The following is a 19,618-nucleotide window of genomic DNA, read 5'->3' as shown; positions in this document are numbered from 1 at the left end:
TTTCTATTTCCTTTTTTTGTGTTTAGCACTTTAATAGCTGCATTTCTACAACTCATTTTTAAACATATTTACTATGAGCTATATTAAAGCATTTTCAAGAACCGCCACCAAACTGCTAGAATCACAAGAACATTTTTTAAGTATACATATATATATATATATATATATATATATATATATATATATATATATATATATATATATTGCATTCATACTTGACTATGAAGCAGTTTGATTCATAAGAGTTAATGTTCAAATAAAACCTTGCTAGCTGAATGATCTTGCTTAACTCTAAGTATGCGTCTGGTGAGCTAGGTTTTTGGTAAAGCAGAATGTTGTGTTCACATTATTATTAGCACACCCTTTTGTGTCATGCATAGCAAAGCAACATTCGTTCATGAGGCAAGTGAAGATGTTTTTTTTTTTCAGTTGCCCCACTTCAGTGCTCAATAGTACAGCTGCAGGATAAAGACCATTTCTGAATCATTTGACTTCTAGAGCTGCTGCCAGAGGAGCCGCTAGAGACGCTCCTAAGGTAGCCAGTCAGATTTTCGTGCTATATTTAACAAAAAAAAAGTATCAGCTCCATGTAATTCTGAATGACCATTTGATTCATGCATTTTTTATTATGAACTTTATTATGAGTTATGTACTTCTAAAATGACTGGTCATATTGCTTTATATATATTCGTAGCTGTGCTGCTTACGTGGTTCTAATGATAGTTGTAGCAATAATTGTTGGTTCAAACACTGAAGCACCTGGGTGGGAGCACAAACAGAAGAGAAAACAGTTGCCCACGGACAGCTGAAAGCTGAAGGCAAGATTGTGTGTGTGTGTCTGTGTTTGTACGGGGGAAGGAGGCTGTTCATATTTTTCCACTAGCATGTGAAAGGATTGAATTATTAATGGCTGTTACCCCCTTGAATTATTCCATTTTGTGCAGCTATTTCTAGGCTTTTATATATAAAATAGCATGGATTTAAATAGTAGTCGGTTGGACAGCTCTGGAAACCATAACATTGTGACTGCTCACTGTTTTTTTTTCTTTTTTTTGTGGCTATTGATCAGTGATATTTAAACAGTTGTTAGTGAATGTGTCTGTTCGGGTATCAGTTAAAATGGTTGTTGTTCAACAAGACTGTGATGGAACTGGTTGACCCTCTGGGCATGACAGCTGTGTTGTGAAGGAAACCAGTGGTGTTGGCAAGCACAGTTATTTTTATTTTATTTCACTTCTCTCCTGATATACTGACTCAAATGAGAGGGCGTATCGTGTAAATTTAGTGTGCCTGGTGGACATATAGTGAAGAAAATGATGAACATTATTCCTGTTGAAATATAAATTTGACGTGCTCAAGTGGCACCTCAAAGCTATGAAATGAACACATGGAATCTTTAAAAGAAAGCCTACATTTACTCATTATTCAACTGGAAATCTTTGTCTACACCAAATAGGCTGCGAGCTTCCTGTCATCCAGAGATGTGTGGTTCTGCTCCGGCTTTATCACAAGCATGCGAGTCATCATTGTGATGGACTGAATCATTCATGACGCTGCAGACGATGGTCAGTCATGGTCGATTCCCTCACATCCTTTAACAGCCCCAGCAACAATGTTGCCGCAGCCGGAAAAGTGGTTTGTCACCCTCTTTCAGCTGGGATCGGCAGGAAGGTTTAGGAGGAAGGAAGGAAGGGCGGATAAGTGCCGCAGAGAATAAACGGATGATTCAAGTGTGAGAAGAAAGAGGAGAAAATGAGGTGGCTCCCTGCTGAGGCTGCGTGAGCGCCCCCTTTATGCAGCTGCCACTTGAGTCCCAGTGCATTTAAAAATATACCTCCTCTTGGTTTATTTCAATACCCTCCTTTCTGTTATCTTGCCTCTGCTCTTTTGTCTCATTTCTCCTTTCCCTCTCCATCATGATGCATTATTTATCCAGCGAGGTTCCTAATCTGTTCTACCTTGCTGCAGTCGACTGCCGAGCTAAATCCCAGAATAGGTTGTGGTTTTAATCGAGTCCCGTTAAGCCCCTTGGCAGTAAGAATTACACTTTATCAATGCTACTTTGTGTTTCATTTTTCTGTGAAACAGCCAAGCAAATCAGGAACTTCACTCAAGTGCTGTACTTAAAGGTCCCTGTAAATGAAAGAGTCCTTGTCTCCTCAGTAGATGTACGGAAAAGAGGGACTCGCTTCATATTGTTTTCTACATCAAAAACATCAAGTGTTTTTTGCTATACGTTGTCTGTTATCCTTGTTTATATCTGTTTTGTTACTCCACCTGTTTTTAAAAACCTCAAATTTTTAATTTGATCTTTATTTACTTTTTAGTTTGTCCCTGATTGGTACAAAACAGCACATGGCCCTTCTTGGATGCAGTCCAAGTCATTTGGCTTCTAAATTTCCATTCAGTGAAAATAAGAGGAAAAACTGAGGGGAAAAAAGATGTCCACCCACCTCATAACAAAAAAACGAACTGATTCTGGCATGACAGCTCCAAGCCCAAAGATACGCAGAAAAAAAAAACTGCACAGGTAGTTTTGATACAAGTGATACAGTCTGAACTGAGATGGAGAATGAGAAATTTTTGTTTAACTCTTGGTCGAGGATGAAAACATGCGATCCTATCCTATAGACTGCAGTATAAACAGATGCCAACATTGCAAACATACAGGAAGACAGCAACAAGATGTTGAGGTTTTTGTGCCATTATAGTTTTAAGTTTTGATTGACATCACAACTTTTTTTGTCTTAAATGGCAAATCTTAAAACAAACATGCTGTTATGATCACAAGTAGTCTTTTTTTCTGACGTTTAACTGGGTACACACTTTCTTCATGGAAGTTTTCATGATGCCTGTCACCATTTTCTCTTTTCCCAGAGGAACAGGAAAAGCCAGGCATTTTTACGTTCTGTTTTTGCCATCTATCTAGAAACGCACAGATCAAAGAGATCAGACAGTCACAAGATGTTCAATACAATCTTTTATTACTTATTGCTCTGATGGTATTTGCAATCATCAGAAAATGGCCAAACCAGCTCATCTGGTTTGTTTCACCGCGGAGAAGGAGCTGCTCTCTCCCGAGAGACGGATCTCCTCACCCTATCTCTAAGGGAGACACCTGCCACCTGTCCAAGGAAAACTCATTTCAATGGCTTGTATCTGAGATCTTGTTCTTTCCATCATGACCCACAGCTCATAACCATTGGTGAGCGTGAGGGAAACTTGATCAGAGGGCATTGCCTTTTGCCTCAGCTTTGACGATGATGATGGCCTTCATTTTGAGATGAGGATGAAAAGTAGGGTCGCTGCATCTCCTTTCTATGATGTAATGTCTTCAAGTTCATGCAAATTTGCACATAATTTGAAATGAAATCAATCTATTTGAATGTCTGTCGTGCATAATAGTTATTAAAAAGGGGAAATCCATTAGAGAACAAAGGTTGCGCTTTGTATCAAAACGGATGGATGATGGAGGCCCAAACTTCCTGTATTTGGGTTTGTTTATTCTGTTATCTATTCAGGGTTGCATGCACTGTTTATCTTTGAAAATAAAAGTTTTAGTTTGAGGAAGGTGTTTCAGAAGGATGGTGGCAGAGTACCAACTTTCAAATAAGAGAATAGGGTTTTTGTTTCACCAAGGTCAGTTCCAACCATGTGGCTAGTGACAATTGCAGTGGGAGTGTTTATCAGGATTAAAAAAATATATTTTTTACTTTTATGCAGTTGCTTGGGGTTATGGTCAACTTTTTTTTCGTTCTTGCAACAGTTTTGTTGTGAAATGTTGTCTCTCCAACTGATGGCAGACAATCCCCCACAGAGGATCCTTTGTGTGCCCTGATAATCTGGTTTTAATGTTATTAGAGCTGGACAGTGTTAATACTTACTATCTGTTTGGATCACATGCTGAGCTGGCTTAGCTCACACAGGCCGCACTCACATCTCCTTGTAGGGAATATGCTCACGTCTTGCATGAATCACAGACATTGTTACACACTCATGGAAGCACCACCTGGCTCACTATTGCTCCCTCCAAATCCCATAGATGAGTCGCAGCCTGTTACTCTTTGAGCAGCTGTTTCTGTATTTCAGCAATGTATGTCCTCACATGAGAACTTTTATGTTGTCGTCGTGCTTCACTGTTTCACCACTGCCGCAGAAAAGGACATAAGCCTCTTTCAAGTGTAGCTATTTGTGGCTTCAAACTAAATTTGGACCCAGAAGAAACGAGGCATTTGAGAATCTAATAGAGGAGTGAATGTCAATTAGTATCCAATTAATGGTGCATGATATTTTCTTTCCTCCAAATGGAAGGCTTGGGTGAACAGATGTGGGACAGTGCTGCGGGCTGACGCTTTTCCTCTGCTCCTGAGACGCTATAAAACCAACAGGTTTTGTTTAAGCAGTGTTTGTGAATGTGTTTTTCAGAGCAAGGTCTGGAGGAGATGAAGAAACTTTTGCTGCTACTGTTGGGATGTGCTGTTCAGGTAAAAAATGAAAATCACTCTGGTGTCAAAGTTTGGCGCTCTCACTGCAGATAAACATAGAAGTTGTGCAGAGAGACAGAGACAAATCTTGCTTGTTCATGACTATTTGGGTACCAACCAGAAATGCTGAAGAAGAATGATAAAAAAAAAAAATATACAAAATAATAATAATCACGATGATTAATCATGATTATTCATGATGTTAAGATAAATAACTGTTTTTTTTCATACTTTAAATGGGTTTCAGTGTAAAAAAAAAATAAAATAATGTATTTTATTTTTTAAAAATAAAGAGAAATCACAAATTTTGGATTCACCAATGATGAATTATCTTGTTAAACTTCCTGTTAATGTCTAACAGAATACAGAATTAATGAAAGAAAACATTTCAGGTAGTGTATATACACCTCTATATTCTCTGTAAAAAATGTCAAGTGAATCTTAATTTGAGATGTAGCTGAGAATAATGCTTATAAATTACGCTTTCTTTTTGTCTTTTCAGTGTGAAAAAAAGGAAGAATACATTGAGAGGATTCAGACTCTTGACTTTGACTCCAAAGCTGCCATCGCCTCACACATCCAAGAGGTATTCATCCTTCATGACTACCATAATTTCCAGACTACAAGCCGCTACTTTTTTCTCATGATCTGAACCCTTTGGCTCCTACAACCTTGTGGCTAACATTTGGATTTTTACTGGCTAATGCAAGCCTTTTGTCACATCAAACTAATAAAATCACCGGCGTTAAAGTGAACAAAATGCACTGTTTTCGCCTACGTGTTCACAGCTCCGCCAACAGAGGTGATTTCCTGGAGGGCCTGTGGTTTTGGAACTTCGGACACGCAGGCGAAAACGGCACCTTTTGAGCGCTTTAATGTGAATAAAAGATGTGAGCAGTTCGTGATTCAAGTTCAGAACATTGCTGAGTCTGTTTCATGAGTCGGTCTCGATGCTGGACTCCGTTTTCCAAACTAGTTTAGAAGTGTACCTTATGCATTTTTATGTCGGGGGCACCATTGACTGCAGCACCGCACCCAAGCAGTGCGGTTAAGTTATTAATTCAAGTAAGGTAATTAAACTGCTGATTGTTACCCTGAATTAATGCTGTTTTGTGATGTCAGGTGACTCATAACCAGGAGAATGTGGTCGACCTGCAGTGGTTGGAAAGTGGGGAGATGCCTCCTGAAGACCTGGACAGTCTCTCTAGGAATCTAGCTTTTCACCTCAAACAATTGGTGGACGAGAGAGACACACAACTGGAGGTAAGAGTGACACTCAAAGGAGTCTCTCCCAAAGCCCAACTCAAATTCTGATCCGCTTTAGATGCCGGTGGGATAATGTGGAAACTTTTTTTTCCCTTTTGGTTGTTACCACAATTGGGTTGCCTTCTCCGGAAGGAACGGCTGACTGCATAAAGGGCTGTGTGTTTTGCTAACATTGAAAAAAAAAGAAGTTTCCAGCCCAGGAGGGGCAGATGGGGCTGCTGATACACACCAGGCCAGCGAGCTTGTTTGTTAGTGTCAAAGGTTCTTTAGATTATTCCATCCTCCCCAGCAGTCCCTAATTAAAACCCCATTTCCTGCATCAAAACAACGTTTTCAAGGGCTTTTACATGATTTTTTTGTGTTTACTTGTAGTTTGAATAAATACAGCTGTCCCCTTGTAAACAGTTTTTTCTTCCCGTGTTCAGCATTTCTTTCGTTGGAGAATCTTCCACAGGTCATAATTTTAAATGTGTCATTGACCTCCAAATGTGTTGGATTAAGTACCAGTGAGCTTCATGGTTGTCACCTTACTCAACTTTCCACTTCAACATGACATGGGCACAGCCACTTTACACCTAATGCTTACTGTGCTGAAGCTCAGGGGCCCACTGTGCATAAAAATTCACATTACATTACGAGTTGAGTTTCTTTTTAATGATATTTTAAATAAAACTGTAGATTGATATTTTCTGGCTCAAAGATGGCTATTTCGCTGTGGATGTAGGGTTTGAACCTAAATGGAGCATATTCAATAGTTACTTCATGTAAAAAGAGAAAACATATTGTGTTTATTTGGCTATTGTGACAGTGTGTAAGTAGTAGCCCAGAACAATGTTTCAGTTTCCAAACAAGCCGGATGCAATTTCACATTTCCTTGATTCATCTTATCATGAAGACATGCAAATGCTTTTAAAGTAGGAGTTTCAGGGTCTCATCTGGTTACAAGTTTTGGGTAAGTTCAAAGAAGCAGTGGAAGAACTCTTCCTTAGAGATGGGTCTAGTGCCTTAGCTATCCGCTGCATCAAGAGAAGCCTGTTGAGATGCCTCCTGGTCACCTCCTTCGCAAGATGTTCTAGACTTTTCCATTGTGAGGAACCCTGTATCCCCTTCACTGCCCCGGATGAAGATAAGCCAAAGAAAAATGTATTTTTTTTTTTATTCATGTTGAAGACAAACCCTGGAAACCCTGCTGCAATTTGAACTGTGCAATTCTGGTGTGCCAATATCAGACGATCTAGACATCAAGCACAATCTGCTGGCAAACTAATGAGTCATTAAGCATCATGTTCATTGTGAAACCCAGCTGCAGTCTTGTGATGGGAGGATCTATCCTCTCTTGCTTCACTGCCTATCTCCAAGTGCTGTTTTGGCACTACAGCTGAACCTAATAATTATGATCCATATTTCATTCCAAAATCCACCTATAGCTTCTGAACTCATGTGCAGAAGCCTTTTTTTATTTAAAGAATTGTTAAAATTATTTAAGTAAATTCCGCTATTTTACTTCCCCTGCATTGTTTAATGCAAAAGTAGATGTATTGTTGCTGATGATGGCTGCAGTGAAAGCAATTTATTTAATCCGTTGTCTTGTTCTCTTCCGTCCAGACTATCGTGGAACTGACCCAGGAGAGGGACTGTGTCCAACTGTCTCCACTGGCCCCTTGTCCCGCTCAGTCCCCCAACGGCTCCCCCAGCATGAGGAGGACAGAAAGTCGGCAGCACCTCTCTGTGGAGTTGGCCGATGCCAAAGCCAAGATCAGACGCCTGCGGCAGGAACTGTAAGTTCTGTGATCTTATCTTCTGTGACTGTGAAATGTGGCGGACACATGGGGAGGAAGAGACGAAATCTAAATTAGCCCTCACTTCGGTCTCGAAAGCACATTTATGCACGACAGTTCACCCACGCCGAGGATATGATGCTCGAAACTTTGATCACATTTTTAACTTCCAGCTCATGAGAGTGCCCTGGTTCTGCTAGAAGTTCCTGAAATTACAAAGTCATCTATTAACTACACTGTTTGGTGACCAAATAACTGATGCCTTTAAACTGTAACCCTATCATTTAAAGCTCTCTTTGCTTTTACAAAAAAAAAAAAAAAAAAAAAAAAAAAATATATATATATATATATATATATATATATATATAATATTTTGCTCTATGGTCTTATGAAGCTGTCTTCTGCAGGCTTTATGGGGGGAAAAAAGAAAAATCATTGGTGTGACTCGGAAGCTGTGGAGCTAAATAAATAGGTTTTTCAGACATGACACATCAAGTTGAAAGAACAACTGTGACGAAGCAGAATAGAGTAGTCACATGAGGCTCTCTCACAAACCGTGGCCTTATAAAGTCTGCATGAATAACAAAGCTTCCGTTTCAAAGCCTGTTAATCTTTAGTCAGTGCTTAGCTTTCTCTCATTCAGCATGAACTTTAAATGGATGTGTTTCAATGTTGTTTACTGGACTGGGTTTTGTTGTTTCTCTAAGGAGGAAAGTAACAGACTTTATTGCATCATGAAGCTGCTGTACATGATTGAGATTGGAATTTGGTCTGTGTGGATAATGGCCTGCAAAAATGGATTGTGGTGATCCATTCCTGCGGCAGAGGTTTTCCTCGGAATTGGAAAGATGCAGCGTGTGAAGATTTGGGGATTTGCATAAAGGAGCTGTCTGTCAGCAGCTCTGGCTTTGAAAGTAGAAGCTTAAAAAGTTAGAGAACTTGAATTTGGACTTTATGCTTTCTAAGTGTGTTGATCTGGAGCTCTGTCATGCTGATATTTTTGTGGCAAATTACATGGGCAGCTTTGGCTCTATTTACTATTTGGGGTTTCCCCAGAAGAAATCTGGGGCAAAACATTTGATCATTTGAAAACCATTTTTTTTATGTCACAAATTAAAAATATGCTGTTACTCTGCTTAAGTACAATAAATACTACATACGTCTAGGCAAGTGAAATTCTCAAAGTTTGCTCTTACTCAGCTCAAGTCATTTTCTGGTTAGTTACTCCAGTAGTTCATACTACACTCACACAAACAGCATTTTTAGGATTGCATTGCCTTAAAAGAAGTCCCTCCATCTCGCTGAAATGCCATTTATAACGTGAATGTATCTAGTGGGATGAGATATTTAGACTAAAAATAAGGCTTAACAAACTAAAATTTTGCAGTGAATCTATGAAAATATCTTTGGCTATCTGAAAATTCTTGGACATGTCCTTGTGACTTATGGTGAAATAGCACAGAAACATACGAGTAAACAAAGCAGACTGAAACGAATGCATGTTCTCCCACGGTATTAACGTCCACATTTGCGTGGGATGCAGGCCACTTAAGTCGTCAATATTAATGGCTCTGCTTGTGGAATACAACAAGCACGTTTGTCACATGAGCATCGCCAAGTTCTGTCAATGAGCCCAGAGCCTTTTTCTTTTAGAAAAGCATCGCTGTTGTCGTCTCAAACACACTCCCTCCTTGACCTACATTATTGTTTCCCATCAGAGTCGAAACAAGCTACATTTTGTCAGTTGCCTTGGTTCTGTTTACTTGTTACCATGGTAGAAAGACAATAGCATGTGACAGGCCCCACACAGAACTAAGAAGAGCTTTGAGTCGATGTTTTCCATGCAGAAGTCTGGTGACTCTGCTGGGGAGTGTGTGATGAGACAAGACAAACATGCACATTACAACAATACCAATACAGGCAGATGAGTGCGAGGGAGAGAGGAGGATGTTTGTTTATTATTTCAGAACTGGCTACTGGAGCGGTTCTCCTTGCAGCTTTCATTTAATCTTGACCCGAAATACAATGACTTAAGTTTTTTTTTTTCACAGCTGTTTAGAAACATAGGTTTTAATCCTAAATAACTCGACGTATTTCAACAGTGACTTAAAGCTATGGACTATGGTTGGGAACAATTACTGTGAATGTATTCTGATGTATTATGAAGAGCACAAGTGTGTGAGATAGCTCTCGCGCAGCACGTGTTGGAACATTAACATGAGCAGAAGAACCAGCTGCATCTTTGTAATGGACCCAGTGCTAATCTGCCATGCGAGGGCTGACAGGTGTTTGTGATTTGGGAGGAAGGAGGCTTGTTGGGGACGTTGCAGCAGCAGGAGGGGGAAGCAGGGAGTTCATCACATTGTGCCTCCAGAAATGAGTCTAGCACTTCCTTGTTTGGATGTTTAATCATGTTATCACTGGTCAATATGTTCAATTGGATACAGACGTCCTTGTGTAGACAGTGTGACAAAATAACTTGTTTTTGTAATACTACGTAAAAGCTCCTTTTGACCTTCTGAGTAGATATTAGATTTTTTTTTTTTTGGTTGTATTTTTTTCTTCTCCCTCTGAGACACCCCTTATGCTGGGGGAAAAACCCTCCCAAACTGTTTATTTTTTTTTTATTCATTTATTTATTATTATATTTATTTTGTAATACAGCTCAAAAATATTTCCTTGCGTCAGTGAAAAAAAGTTTCTCTAGATGTCAGTGTTTGTGTGAGTATTTACAGCATTGACCCTGTCCCCATCTGAACTATTCAGAAAATCCTTTCTAAAATGTCGAGCCTCTTTTTTCAAATGTCAATACAATGATTTACTGAGTCTGAAATGGAAACAGTCCTCGAGGGGAACATGCTATTAGCGGAGTTAGTGGTTGTAGCAGTATTACACACTGCAAAGCTTATTTAATTGTATATTTTTAGACAATTCTGACTTGAATTCACTTGTACAATAGTGTTGTCCTGTCTTGTGTTGTGGTACAGGGCAGGAAACATGAGCAACATTTCACCTCTTCACGTCCTCTCTTCCTTGCTTACAGGAGGGTTCTCTATTAACACACATGGCTGTAGTTTCTTTACTGGTCTGAGGTCCTTTTAATGTTTGCATATAAAGACTGATCATATTTGCTTGTGTACAAGTTACATTTTGTAAACCAATTATCCACGACAATAGAATCTGATTTTAATGTTCTTTTGATTCTGTTCTGTCTGATGAATTAACCGCTGAACGATCTGCAGGGAAGAGAAGAGTGAGCAGCTCCTGGACACCAGACAGGAGCTGGAGAACATGGAGTCGGAGCTGAAAAAGCTCCAGCAGGAGGTAAAACCAAGTGTCAATTTAACACCTTAATGCCGTCAGAACGCACACACCGACACACTGGTCCAGATTCCTGTCTGCTTGACCTGCTCTCCTCCTCTGAAACACTCTGTTTCTGCTGCCAATTTAAATTAGCGTGCCTGCGACTTAGCTTGTTAGAGGCTATTAGAGATATCTTTAGTGCAGCAGACGCCTTGTATGACTTCCGACTGGGAACATTTAAAGTGACTGTGAAGCAGGTTGATGGGTTCGGCTGAAGCAACACACCCTGGGTTAGCTACTTCATGCCTGTCATTTCATAATTGTTAGATTTCAGTTAGAGCTGTGATGTTCTCTTATGACTGATTTGTTTCCATAAGTAATGCAAATGGAACCTCCTTAAAATACCTTTGATAATAATAAATGCAGTTAGTTGTTTAACACATAATGTGAGCATTAGTCGTTCTAATATTTAATTACATCACCTGTGCATTTCTTTGTGTGTAATGCCTGCCTGTCTCTCTCACAGAGCTACCAGCTGCTGTCTGACGCTCGGTCAGCCAGGGCATACCGTGACGAACTGGACGCTCTGAGAGAGAAAGCCAGTCGAGTTGACAAGCTGGAGAGCGAGCTGAGCCGATACAAAGAGAGACTGCATGACATCGAGTTCTACAAGGCCAGAGTGGAGGTACAAAGCACACACCCAGTGAAAGATTCTCGGGCCCAAGTTGTCACGGACAAACAGTTACAAAATGGGCCGTTATAAATGACCAAAATAGGTAATAACAAATTACCAAATTGGATGGTAACAAATAACCAAATTGGATGATAACAAATGACCAAAACGGGCGTTAACAAATGCCCTAAATGGGCAGTTACAAATGACCAAAATGGGCGGCAACGATTAACCAAAATGGGCGGCTACAAATGACTAAAATGGGCGGTTACAAATGACCAAATTGGGTGGTTACAAATGACCAAAATAGGCGACAACAACTTACGTTATGTATTTTATTTATAGCTATTGACAAATCTCTGGAATTCTGTTTTATGTTGATGCTTATTGAAAATATTAAAATTGTGTGGTTAATATTTATGGCCGTGGTGGATTTCAGGAGTTAAAGGAGGACAACCAGGTCCTGCTGGAGACCAAGACAATGCTGGAGGAGCAACTGGATGCCACCAGAACTCGCTCAGATAAACTGCACCTCCTGGAGAAGGAGAATCTGCAGCTGAAGTCAAAAATCCATGACCTTGAGATGGTGATGATTTTTCACTCGCTCACAAGTTTGGAACGACTCCAGCCCAGCAGGGTTTCTCACGCCTCTCTTCTGCCACAGGAGCGAGACCTGGACCGGAAGCGTATGGAAGAGCTGCTGGAGGAGAACCTGGTGCTGGAGATGGCCCAAAAACAAAGCATGGACGAATCCTTGCACCTCGGCTGGGAGCTGGAACAGCTTTCCAAAACACCTGAAATCACTGAAGGTCGGTGAAAAAGTGGGGTGTAGTCAACTGCTGAGTTTAATAGTGTCATAATTTTTATGACCTCTTGAAGGCTTATTCAAAGTTTAAATGGTTATCAGCAGTTTTTTTCTTCCTTTACACCTTGTTTTCTTGGTTAAGTCCGGTAATTAATATTCAGAGGCTTCTAGAGGATAATCTGAGAATGGAGTTCTAGAAGCTGTTAAGTGGCTTAGGCTCTTTGGTATCTGGATAAAGACTTTTGTGGGGCTTGGTGAAATGACGCCGACAAAAAGAGCCATGTACTTGATCAAATGATTGCCAGAGCGCTGACCTCTCTGTCGTTTGTTGCCTCAGCTCCTCAGAAGTCCCTGGGCGATGAGGTGAACGACCTGACGTCCAGCCGCCTGTTGAAGCTGGAAAAGGACAACCAGACGCTGCTGAAGACTGTGGAGGAATTGAGAGGAGCTGGTGGACCCGACACTGCGGTCAAGCTGGGCAAAGTCAACCAGGAGAATCAGAAGCTGGCGAAAAAAGTATGTCTTCACCATAGCTCAAGTATGTGTTTCTCTGAAGAAACTTCGGTGAAGGCCCAGTTCTTGTTGTTCAGTGCTGACGTTAGCATACTTGAGCAGCATACTTCACCCTTGCACTCTTTCACCCAGTGACAGATGAAAATAAATAAGCCTCATAAGGAGAGAATACTGGGAGGGGAGGGGACGAGGAAGAAAGCGAAGCTGTAAATTCCATGGATGCTGCTACGCTGTTTTCTTCTCCAATCTTTGACACTCGAATGCCCCTCACTAAGAGAAGACACTCAACTATTTTGGGAAACATAAGCCTCTCTATGCAGCTCTCAGTGCAAAGTAAACCTTGGCCTCTGAGTGAGCGTATGTATTTCTGAGGTTTTTTGAAGTTGGAAGTCAAATCGCATTAATGTATGAAAGAAGCTGCTAATGCTATGACAAAAGGCTTCTTAAAGATATTACAATGTGTGTGCAGAAACTGTGGCCTATTTTTGTCCATATTACCACCAATAAAGATGTTTATTTAATTGTTTTTATTTATTCTTGAGTGCTTAATGTCTTGGCAAACAATTTGTCAAATTCGTAAATTTGAATTAAAATATTTGAAAATAACTTCTGATTCAAATATGTAATAATACATCAATAATAAACAGAGCAAAATGCTATTGGAAAAGAGAAGTTTAAATTATTTAATTTTTTTTTACCAAAATATCATAGCATGTCCCCACAGTGAATGTCTGAACATAACATCGTACTGACCACTGTTAAATGTAAAATCGTATCTGGTTACATTTGAAGTTCGAACTGTTTGAACAGCTTGCATCTATTTCTGCATTCTATATTCTCAATATATCCTTCCTTTCATTTGTTACAATTTTCTCCCTTAAAGTATGCTGGTTTGGTGTTTGCAGCTGGAGCAGCTGGAAGGTGAACTGTCAGCAGACAGAGAGTCTCTTCGTAGCGCCGAGGCTCTAAGCACCGACCTGATGAAAGAGAAGGCCTTGCTGGAGAAGACTCTGGAAACACTCAGGGAGAACTCCGAAAGACAGGTACACACAGTTTTTGCCATCTCCTCAACTTAAAATCAATTGATAGACTCATGCTGATGTCTTAGTGCTTCTATACTTCAGTGCAGTGCAAAGGTCCTGTCTACCTTTAAGATGAGGCCAAATATGACCTGGACAGTAGAGACTGGTGAAAACTTGAAGCCAGTACTGGATAATTTCAACATTAGATCTGCCCTAATCTGAAGAAGTATTTGATGTGCAGATCAGTGATCATTTCGTCTCACTCAGCAGTGAGAATGTGTGCCGCATTGCTGTCTCAATAATTACTGGTTTCCTTTGTTTTATGCTTTTATCTGTCTACAACATTCCTTGTTAAATGTGTTCCCATCAGAGTGCGGTCTCCCTGACTTGGTCTGCTAAATTCTTTTCGAGAGCTTTCCCACTGATATTGTGTGCGCCTTGTCTTTAAACCACACAACCTTTCTGCTCTCACTTCTCTCCTATGATTCTCCTTTCACTTTTGCAGCCTGTTGTCTGTCACAGATCACACCTGTTAGTCGTCTCATTTCACCCTGCCTGCACTCTCCCCTCCTGAACTCTTGTCTTCACTACTCCTACTGCATGTGTCGTCACCGTTCCTCCCGTCGCCTTCTCACTCACGTATTCCATTATTCCCTTTCTCTTCAGCTATATTTTACTTTCACAAAATTCACAAAGACAGCGATGAATATTTTATCATGCAGATATGCTGAAAATAATTTGTAATTCCCTTTCACAAGTTAAAGTTGGATAAACTCCGTCTACCAGTGAGTAAAGTTGTCTTATCTGCTGTGTCCCAGATTCAGTTTGTGTGTGTCGAGAGACTAAATATTTCTCTATAGTCTGATATTTCGAAATCCAGCCTTGATAAACAAAACGGGTAAATTAAATTATTAAAGATGACAAATCAGTCTATATGACATGTTCCTTATCAGATATTTAAAAAATGTTGACGGCACGATTTTATTTTCACTCTTGAGGTGCAATGGCAGCTTGTAATTAAATGAAACATTGAAGCAGAACAGTGCAACATTTGGTCTCCCCTGATGGTCCAGTCAGCCTCCCAGCTTAACTGCTACCAGTAAACAAGTTTATCTTAATCATAAAAGTTAAAGTTGGTACTCAGCCTGTCAAATACATTCCAGCCTTGAAACAAGACCTCCTTTCTTCTCTGCAGCTGAAGGGTCTGGAGCAGGAGAACAAGCACCTCAGCCAGACCGTGTCATCTCTGCGCCAACGCTGCCAGGTCGGCGCTGAGGCTCGTGTCAAGGATGTGGAGAAGGAAAACCGGATCCTTCACGAGTCCATCTGTGAAACCACCGCCAAACTGAACAAGATGGAATTCGAGCGGAAACAGCTACGTGAGTATTGTTAGTGATCAGCCAACATGGAGGTCTCACTTGTGGGGGCAAAAGGTGTTTTCTGTCCATTAAACATGCTTAAAACACCCAGGAGAAACCCGCCTTATGCCACGCTGAGCCGTGGCCCTTCAGTGTTGGTGCTTTGGGTCATTGAGACCCAACAATCCAGATGAATCGGTTGTGCTCTAATCCTGATGCTGATTCATAATTCTATTAAACACATGTCCTTCAAACATAGGCAAAGACCTGGAGGTGATGAAGGAGAAGGGCGAGCGAGCAGAAGAGATGGAGATTCAGTTGCAGAAGCTAGAAAGAGATAATGAGAGTCTACAGAAGAAGGTGGCGAGTTTGGGGATCACCTGTGACAAGGTCTGTTGTGCCCTCACTCAGCTCAACTACACACAACTGTCGGGGGAGTTAGAAACTGTCTCTGGGTGCAGGTGTCGTCCCTAGAGAAGGAGAACACTGAGTTGGAGGCAGAGGGCCGTCGCTTGAAGAAGAAGCTGGACACACTGAAGAACATGGCTTTCCAGTTGGAGGCCCTAGAGAAGGAGAACTCTCAGTTGGAACAGGAGAACCTGGAGCTGCGGCGTTCAGCTGAGAGCCTGCGGTCAGCTGGCGCCAAAGCTATTCAACTGGAGGCGGAGAACCGGGAGCTGGAGAGTGAGAGAAGTCAGTTGAAGAGGAGTCTGGAACTTCTCAAGGCCTCAACCAAGAAGACTGAGCGATTAGAGGTAAGGCTGGCATCCATTTCTTCTTTGAGTCGAGAATATAATCGCATTCTAATCCCTACTTAGGTGAGTTACCAAGGGTTGGATACAGAGAACCAGCGTCTGCAGAAAGCACTGGAGAACAGCAGCAAGAAGATTCAGCAGCTGGAGGCAGAGCTGCAGGAGGTTGAGTCTGAGAATCAAACCTTGCAGCGAAACCTTGAGGAGCTCAAGATCTCCAGTAAACGTCTGGAACAGCTGGAGCAGGAGGTAAATATTGTGGATTATTGTAGATTGTGGTTTCATTTGGGTGGTGATTTTTAACTCAGTGCGGATTCTCCAGAACAAGGCGCTGGAGCAGGAGAGCTCTCAGCTGGAGAAGGACAAAAAACTGCTAGAGAAGGAGAACAAGCGTTTGAGACAGCAGGCCGAGATCCGTGACTCAAAGTTGGACGACAGCAACCAGAGAATCTCCTCCCTGGAGAAGGAGAACCGAACTATGGGCAAGGAGATGATCTTCTTCAGGGACTCCTGCACCAGAGTCAAAGACCTGGAGAGGGAGAACAAGGAGCTGGTCAAACAAACCTCTATTGACAAGAAGACCCTGATCACACTCCGAGAGGTAACGGTTCAAATTATATTTAACACATTTAACGGTCATTTAATGATGCATGAAATGTGCAGAAGAAGTTAGTTCAGTTCAGTTAGCTTTTGAAACCTATCATGAGCGAGTAACTCTTGAGTGACAGTTCTGCTGCTAGTGACAGAATTTAAGAGTTAGCTTGAGAATGTTCATTTAGGTTGAAAAATATGTTGGAAATCAGTTTTACATTAGTCAGAAGGTCAGTTGTTGATTCACATTTTCACCATGAGTCTCACTCAAATCATGCAGCAGCAGTCCGTAGTGGTGACACCACCAGGCTGCTCACTCCTACCTCACCTGCTAAAACCACTTATAAAGTCATCCAGAGAAATGTATGAATGTATTGAAATTCATGTCCTTAGTTCGCTTATTCGTTTTCCAAAGTTGAAAAAGATATATTATTTTTTTCTGCCATTTAAACTGAGTGAAAAAAACTCTCAGTAATGTTACACAGATGCCAGAATTGATGTGATGTGAAGATGGAAAAATGGGCATTTTTAGACATGTTTATATTTGTAGTGGTTATGGTGCATGAATAATATCGCTGGTCTTGTTTGCCTGTGTAGGAACTGGTGAGTGAGAAGCTGCGCACCCAGCAGATGAATAATGATTTGGAGAAGCTGACACATGAGTTGGAGAAGATCGGACTCAACAAGGAGAGGCTTCTGCATGATGAGGGCTCTGATGACAGGTAGAACTAGGATCTTGTTGGTGCTACTGACCTCAAAAGGCTAATATGGTTTTGACGACTAAATTATTATTTCCCTGATCATATGTGCAGGTACTTTTTTGTGATGTGCCTAAAACTTGGGAATTAAATTTTGGATCAATTCTTTTCAGATTCAAGCTCCTGGAGACTAAACTAGAGTCCACATTGAAGTCATCATTAGAGATTAAGGAAGAGAAGATCGCCGCCCTGGAGGCCAGACTGCAAGAGTCTTCAAATCTCAACCAGCAGCTTCGTCAGGAGCTCAAAACGGTCAGTAGCCAGGTTTGAGGTTAGCTATAAGACATGTCTGCATCCCTCAAAGCCAAAACTGTAGATCCACTTGGGAGCAAGCTTTGGTAATCTCTCTTTGAACCTCTAATGTTTGGAGCTCCTCAAGGATGATACATTATTTATTCCACCACTTCTATTACTGGTTTATGTATTTATGAGGCGGCAGCCATCTGTGGGTGTGGAGCCTGGCTGCACTTCTTCTCTGTGTTTGTAGACAAATAACCTCCCAGCTGAAATGTTGTCATGATTCAGGACTGTTTTTCATAAGCATTTGAGTTATTCATAAGTATTTGCCAACCCACAGGTGAAGAAAAACTATGAGGCGCTGCGTCAGAGGGAGGAGGAAGAGAGGATGGTCCAGAGTTCACCCCCTAGAGGCATGGAGGACCCTCAAGCTGTCAGTAAATGGGAGAAGGAGAGTCACGAGGCCACGAGGGAGCTGTTGAAAGTCAAGGATCGACTCATCGAAGTGGAGAGGAATGTAAGGCGGCACAACTCGACTAATACGACTCACCAAGACGCTTCATTCACATTCTGTCGATGGCTAATGCTTGTTGAATGCTTGCCCAGAATGCTACACTGCAGGCTGAGAAGGCAGCGCTGCGGAGTCAGCTGAAACAACTTGAGACTCAGAGCTCGAATCTACAGGCTCAGATTGTTGCAGTGCAGAGACAGACCGCCTCCCTGCAGGAGAATAACACCACTCTGCAGACGCAGAACGCCAAGCTTCAGGTATTTATTTCATTATTTCCTTTGGGTATGGATTTGTTTTTTTGTCGATTTAAAACCACACAGTCAGTGCTGAGATTTGTGATGTGTCACCCTATTTTCCTATTGTTCAATAGCTGTAAAAAATCCCAAAACTGATCTGTACTTTTGGCAACGTCAGTCCATGAGTGACTGGTTCCTGCTTTTCACAGATTCAGATCTCGGGTATCAGATGCACTTTAAAAATACATTCACGAAGACGATCGATGTTGGTGCAGCTTGGTATATCTGGATGGAAATCCCATCATCTAGTGTCCAAATCAAATCAAATGCACATCATCATCCGTCTCTGAAGCAGGGCTCATCAATTATTTGTTTTGGATTGACTTTTAATGCTTTTTAACGTCGCTTTGTCAGTAATGTAACTTGACTTATTATTACAAATCTCTGAAATACTTCATTTAGATTTGTAATAAACAACATTTCCGTTTTATTTTAGCTGCAGTGTCTAGTGGACCATGTCTCTTTTATGAAGGAAGCAATGTAAATCAGTTGAAGACAGGAGTAGGGAAGACTGTCACAAAGTGCAGGAACAATAGACAGGATCATTTTGACTAGTAACATTCGAAGGTCAACAATGGGTAATTGTTCACCTAAATTTACATCATTAAAGCCAACAGCAGATGGTAATTTTAATGGTTGGATTATTAATACACCACGCAGTCTGGTAAACTTGTAAAGAAGTTGTGATGACCTTTGGAGTTTGCGGTTAGAATGATCTGTACTGTCTTGTTCATGTACTCTGTGATACTGCTGCGGCGCACCAAATCCTTCTGTTGATTTTATACTTTCTTGTTTGCATCTTTGAAAGCAATTCTGCTGCACATGGAACATCCTCAGCAAGAATAACCTTGTGAATGAGTCCATCCTGGAAAATATGTCCGGGCTGGCGCTGGTTGGTGATCTCAGGTTTTGCATGGTTCAATGCAGTGCAGTCGATCAGGCTTCACTTGAACGTGGGGGCAGTAACAGTAGAGTTGATGCATCGGTTGCACCATGAACTGAGCTAACAGATTGCATGTGATTGAAAAGTAGAACAATGGGGTCATTGGGCCCAGTTCTCCAGTCATCATGGAGAAAGACGAACCACCAAAAGCCAGTGTTAGCACAGCTGGGTTCTGTATGTAGAGAGCCTGTACATACTAAACTAGGTGATAAGTCTTGAAGGTGGACTGTTGTCACTGTATTTTCATTTATGTAATGTATTACATCACTGTAACATCTAGGCTACTTGGAAGGGATCCTTCAAATTCAGGGGTCTTATTGGCTCTCTG

At 41.2% G+C, this 19,618-nt stretch overlaps 1 protein-coding gene across 7 annotated transcripts in view; it reads left to right on the top strand.

Moving 5' to 3' along the window:
- Positions 1-19,618, top strand: part of ccdc88ab (coiled-coil domain containing 88Ab) — a 54,712-nt gene that overhangs the window by 23,351 nt on the left and 11,743 nt on the right. For all 7 annotated transcript variants that reach the window (XM_053874672.1, XM_053874669.1, XM_053874671.1 and 4 more), the window contains 19 exons: positions 4,426-4,484; positions 4,987-5,070; positions 5,607-5,747; positions 7,356-7,528; positions 10,771-10,852; positions 11,358-11,516; positions 11,944-12,090; positions 12,169-12,313; positions 12,647-12,825; positions 13,728-13,865; positions 15,040-15,223; positions 15,462-15,592; positions 15,664-15,957; positions 16,021-16,203; positions 16,277-16,555; positions 17,143-17,267; positions 17,417-17,555; positions 17,881-18,057; positions 18,147-18,308. In XM_053874672.1, coding sequence (XP_053730647.1) covers positions 4,426-4,484; positions 4,987-5,070; positions 5,607-5,747; positions 7,356-7,528; positions 10,771-10,852; positions 11,358-11,516; positions 11,944-12,090; positions 12,169-12,313; positions 12,647-12,825; positions 13,728-13,865; positions 15,040-15,223; positions 15,462-15,592; positions 15,664-15,957; positions 16,021-16,203; positions 16,277-16,555; positions 17,143-17,267; positions 17,417-17,555; positions 17,881-18,057; positions 18,147-18,308 — 2,981 coding nt within the window. The remainder of the gene's footprint in view (positions 1-4,425; positions 4,485-4,986; positions 5,071-5,606; positions 5,748-7,355; positions 7,529-10,770; positions 10,853-11,357; positions 11,517-11,943; positions 12,091-12,168; positions 12,314-12,646; positions 12,826-13,727; positions 13,866-15,039; positions 15,224-15,461; positions 15,593-15,663; positions 15,958-16,020; positions 16,204-16,276; positions 16,556-17,142; positions 17,268-17,416; positions 17,556-17,880; positions 18,058-18,146; positions 18,309-19,618) is intronic.

Source organism: Synchiropus splendidus, chromosome 9, assembly GCF_027744825.2.
Source record: "Synchiropus splendidus isolate RoL2022-P1 chromosome 9, RoL_Sspl_1.0, whole genome shotgun sequence".
Lineage (NCBI taxonomy): Eukaryota > Metazoa > Chordata > Actinopteri > Syngnathiformes > Callionymidae > Synchiropus > Synchiropus splendidus.
The sequence above is the reverse complement of the archived record's forward strand: the minus strand, read 5'-3'. Positions and strand labels throughout refer to the sequence as shown.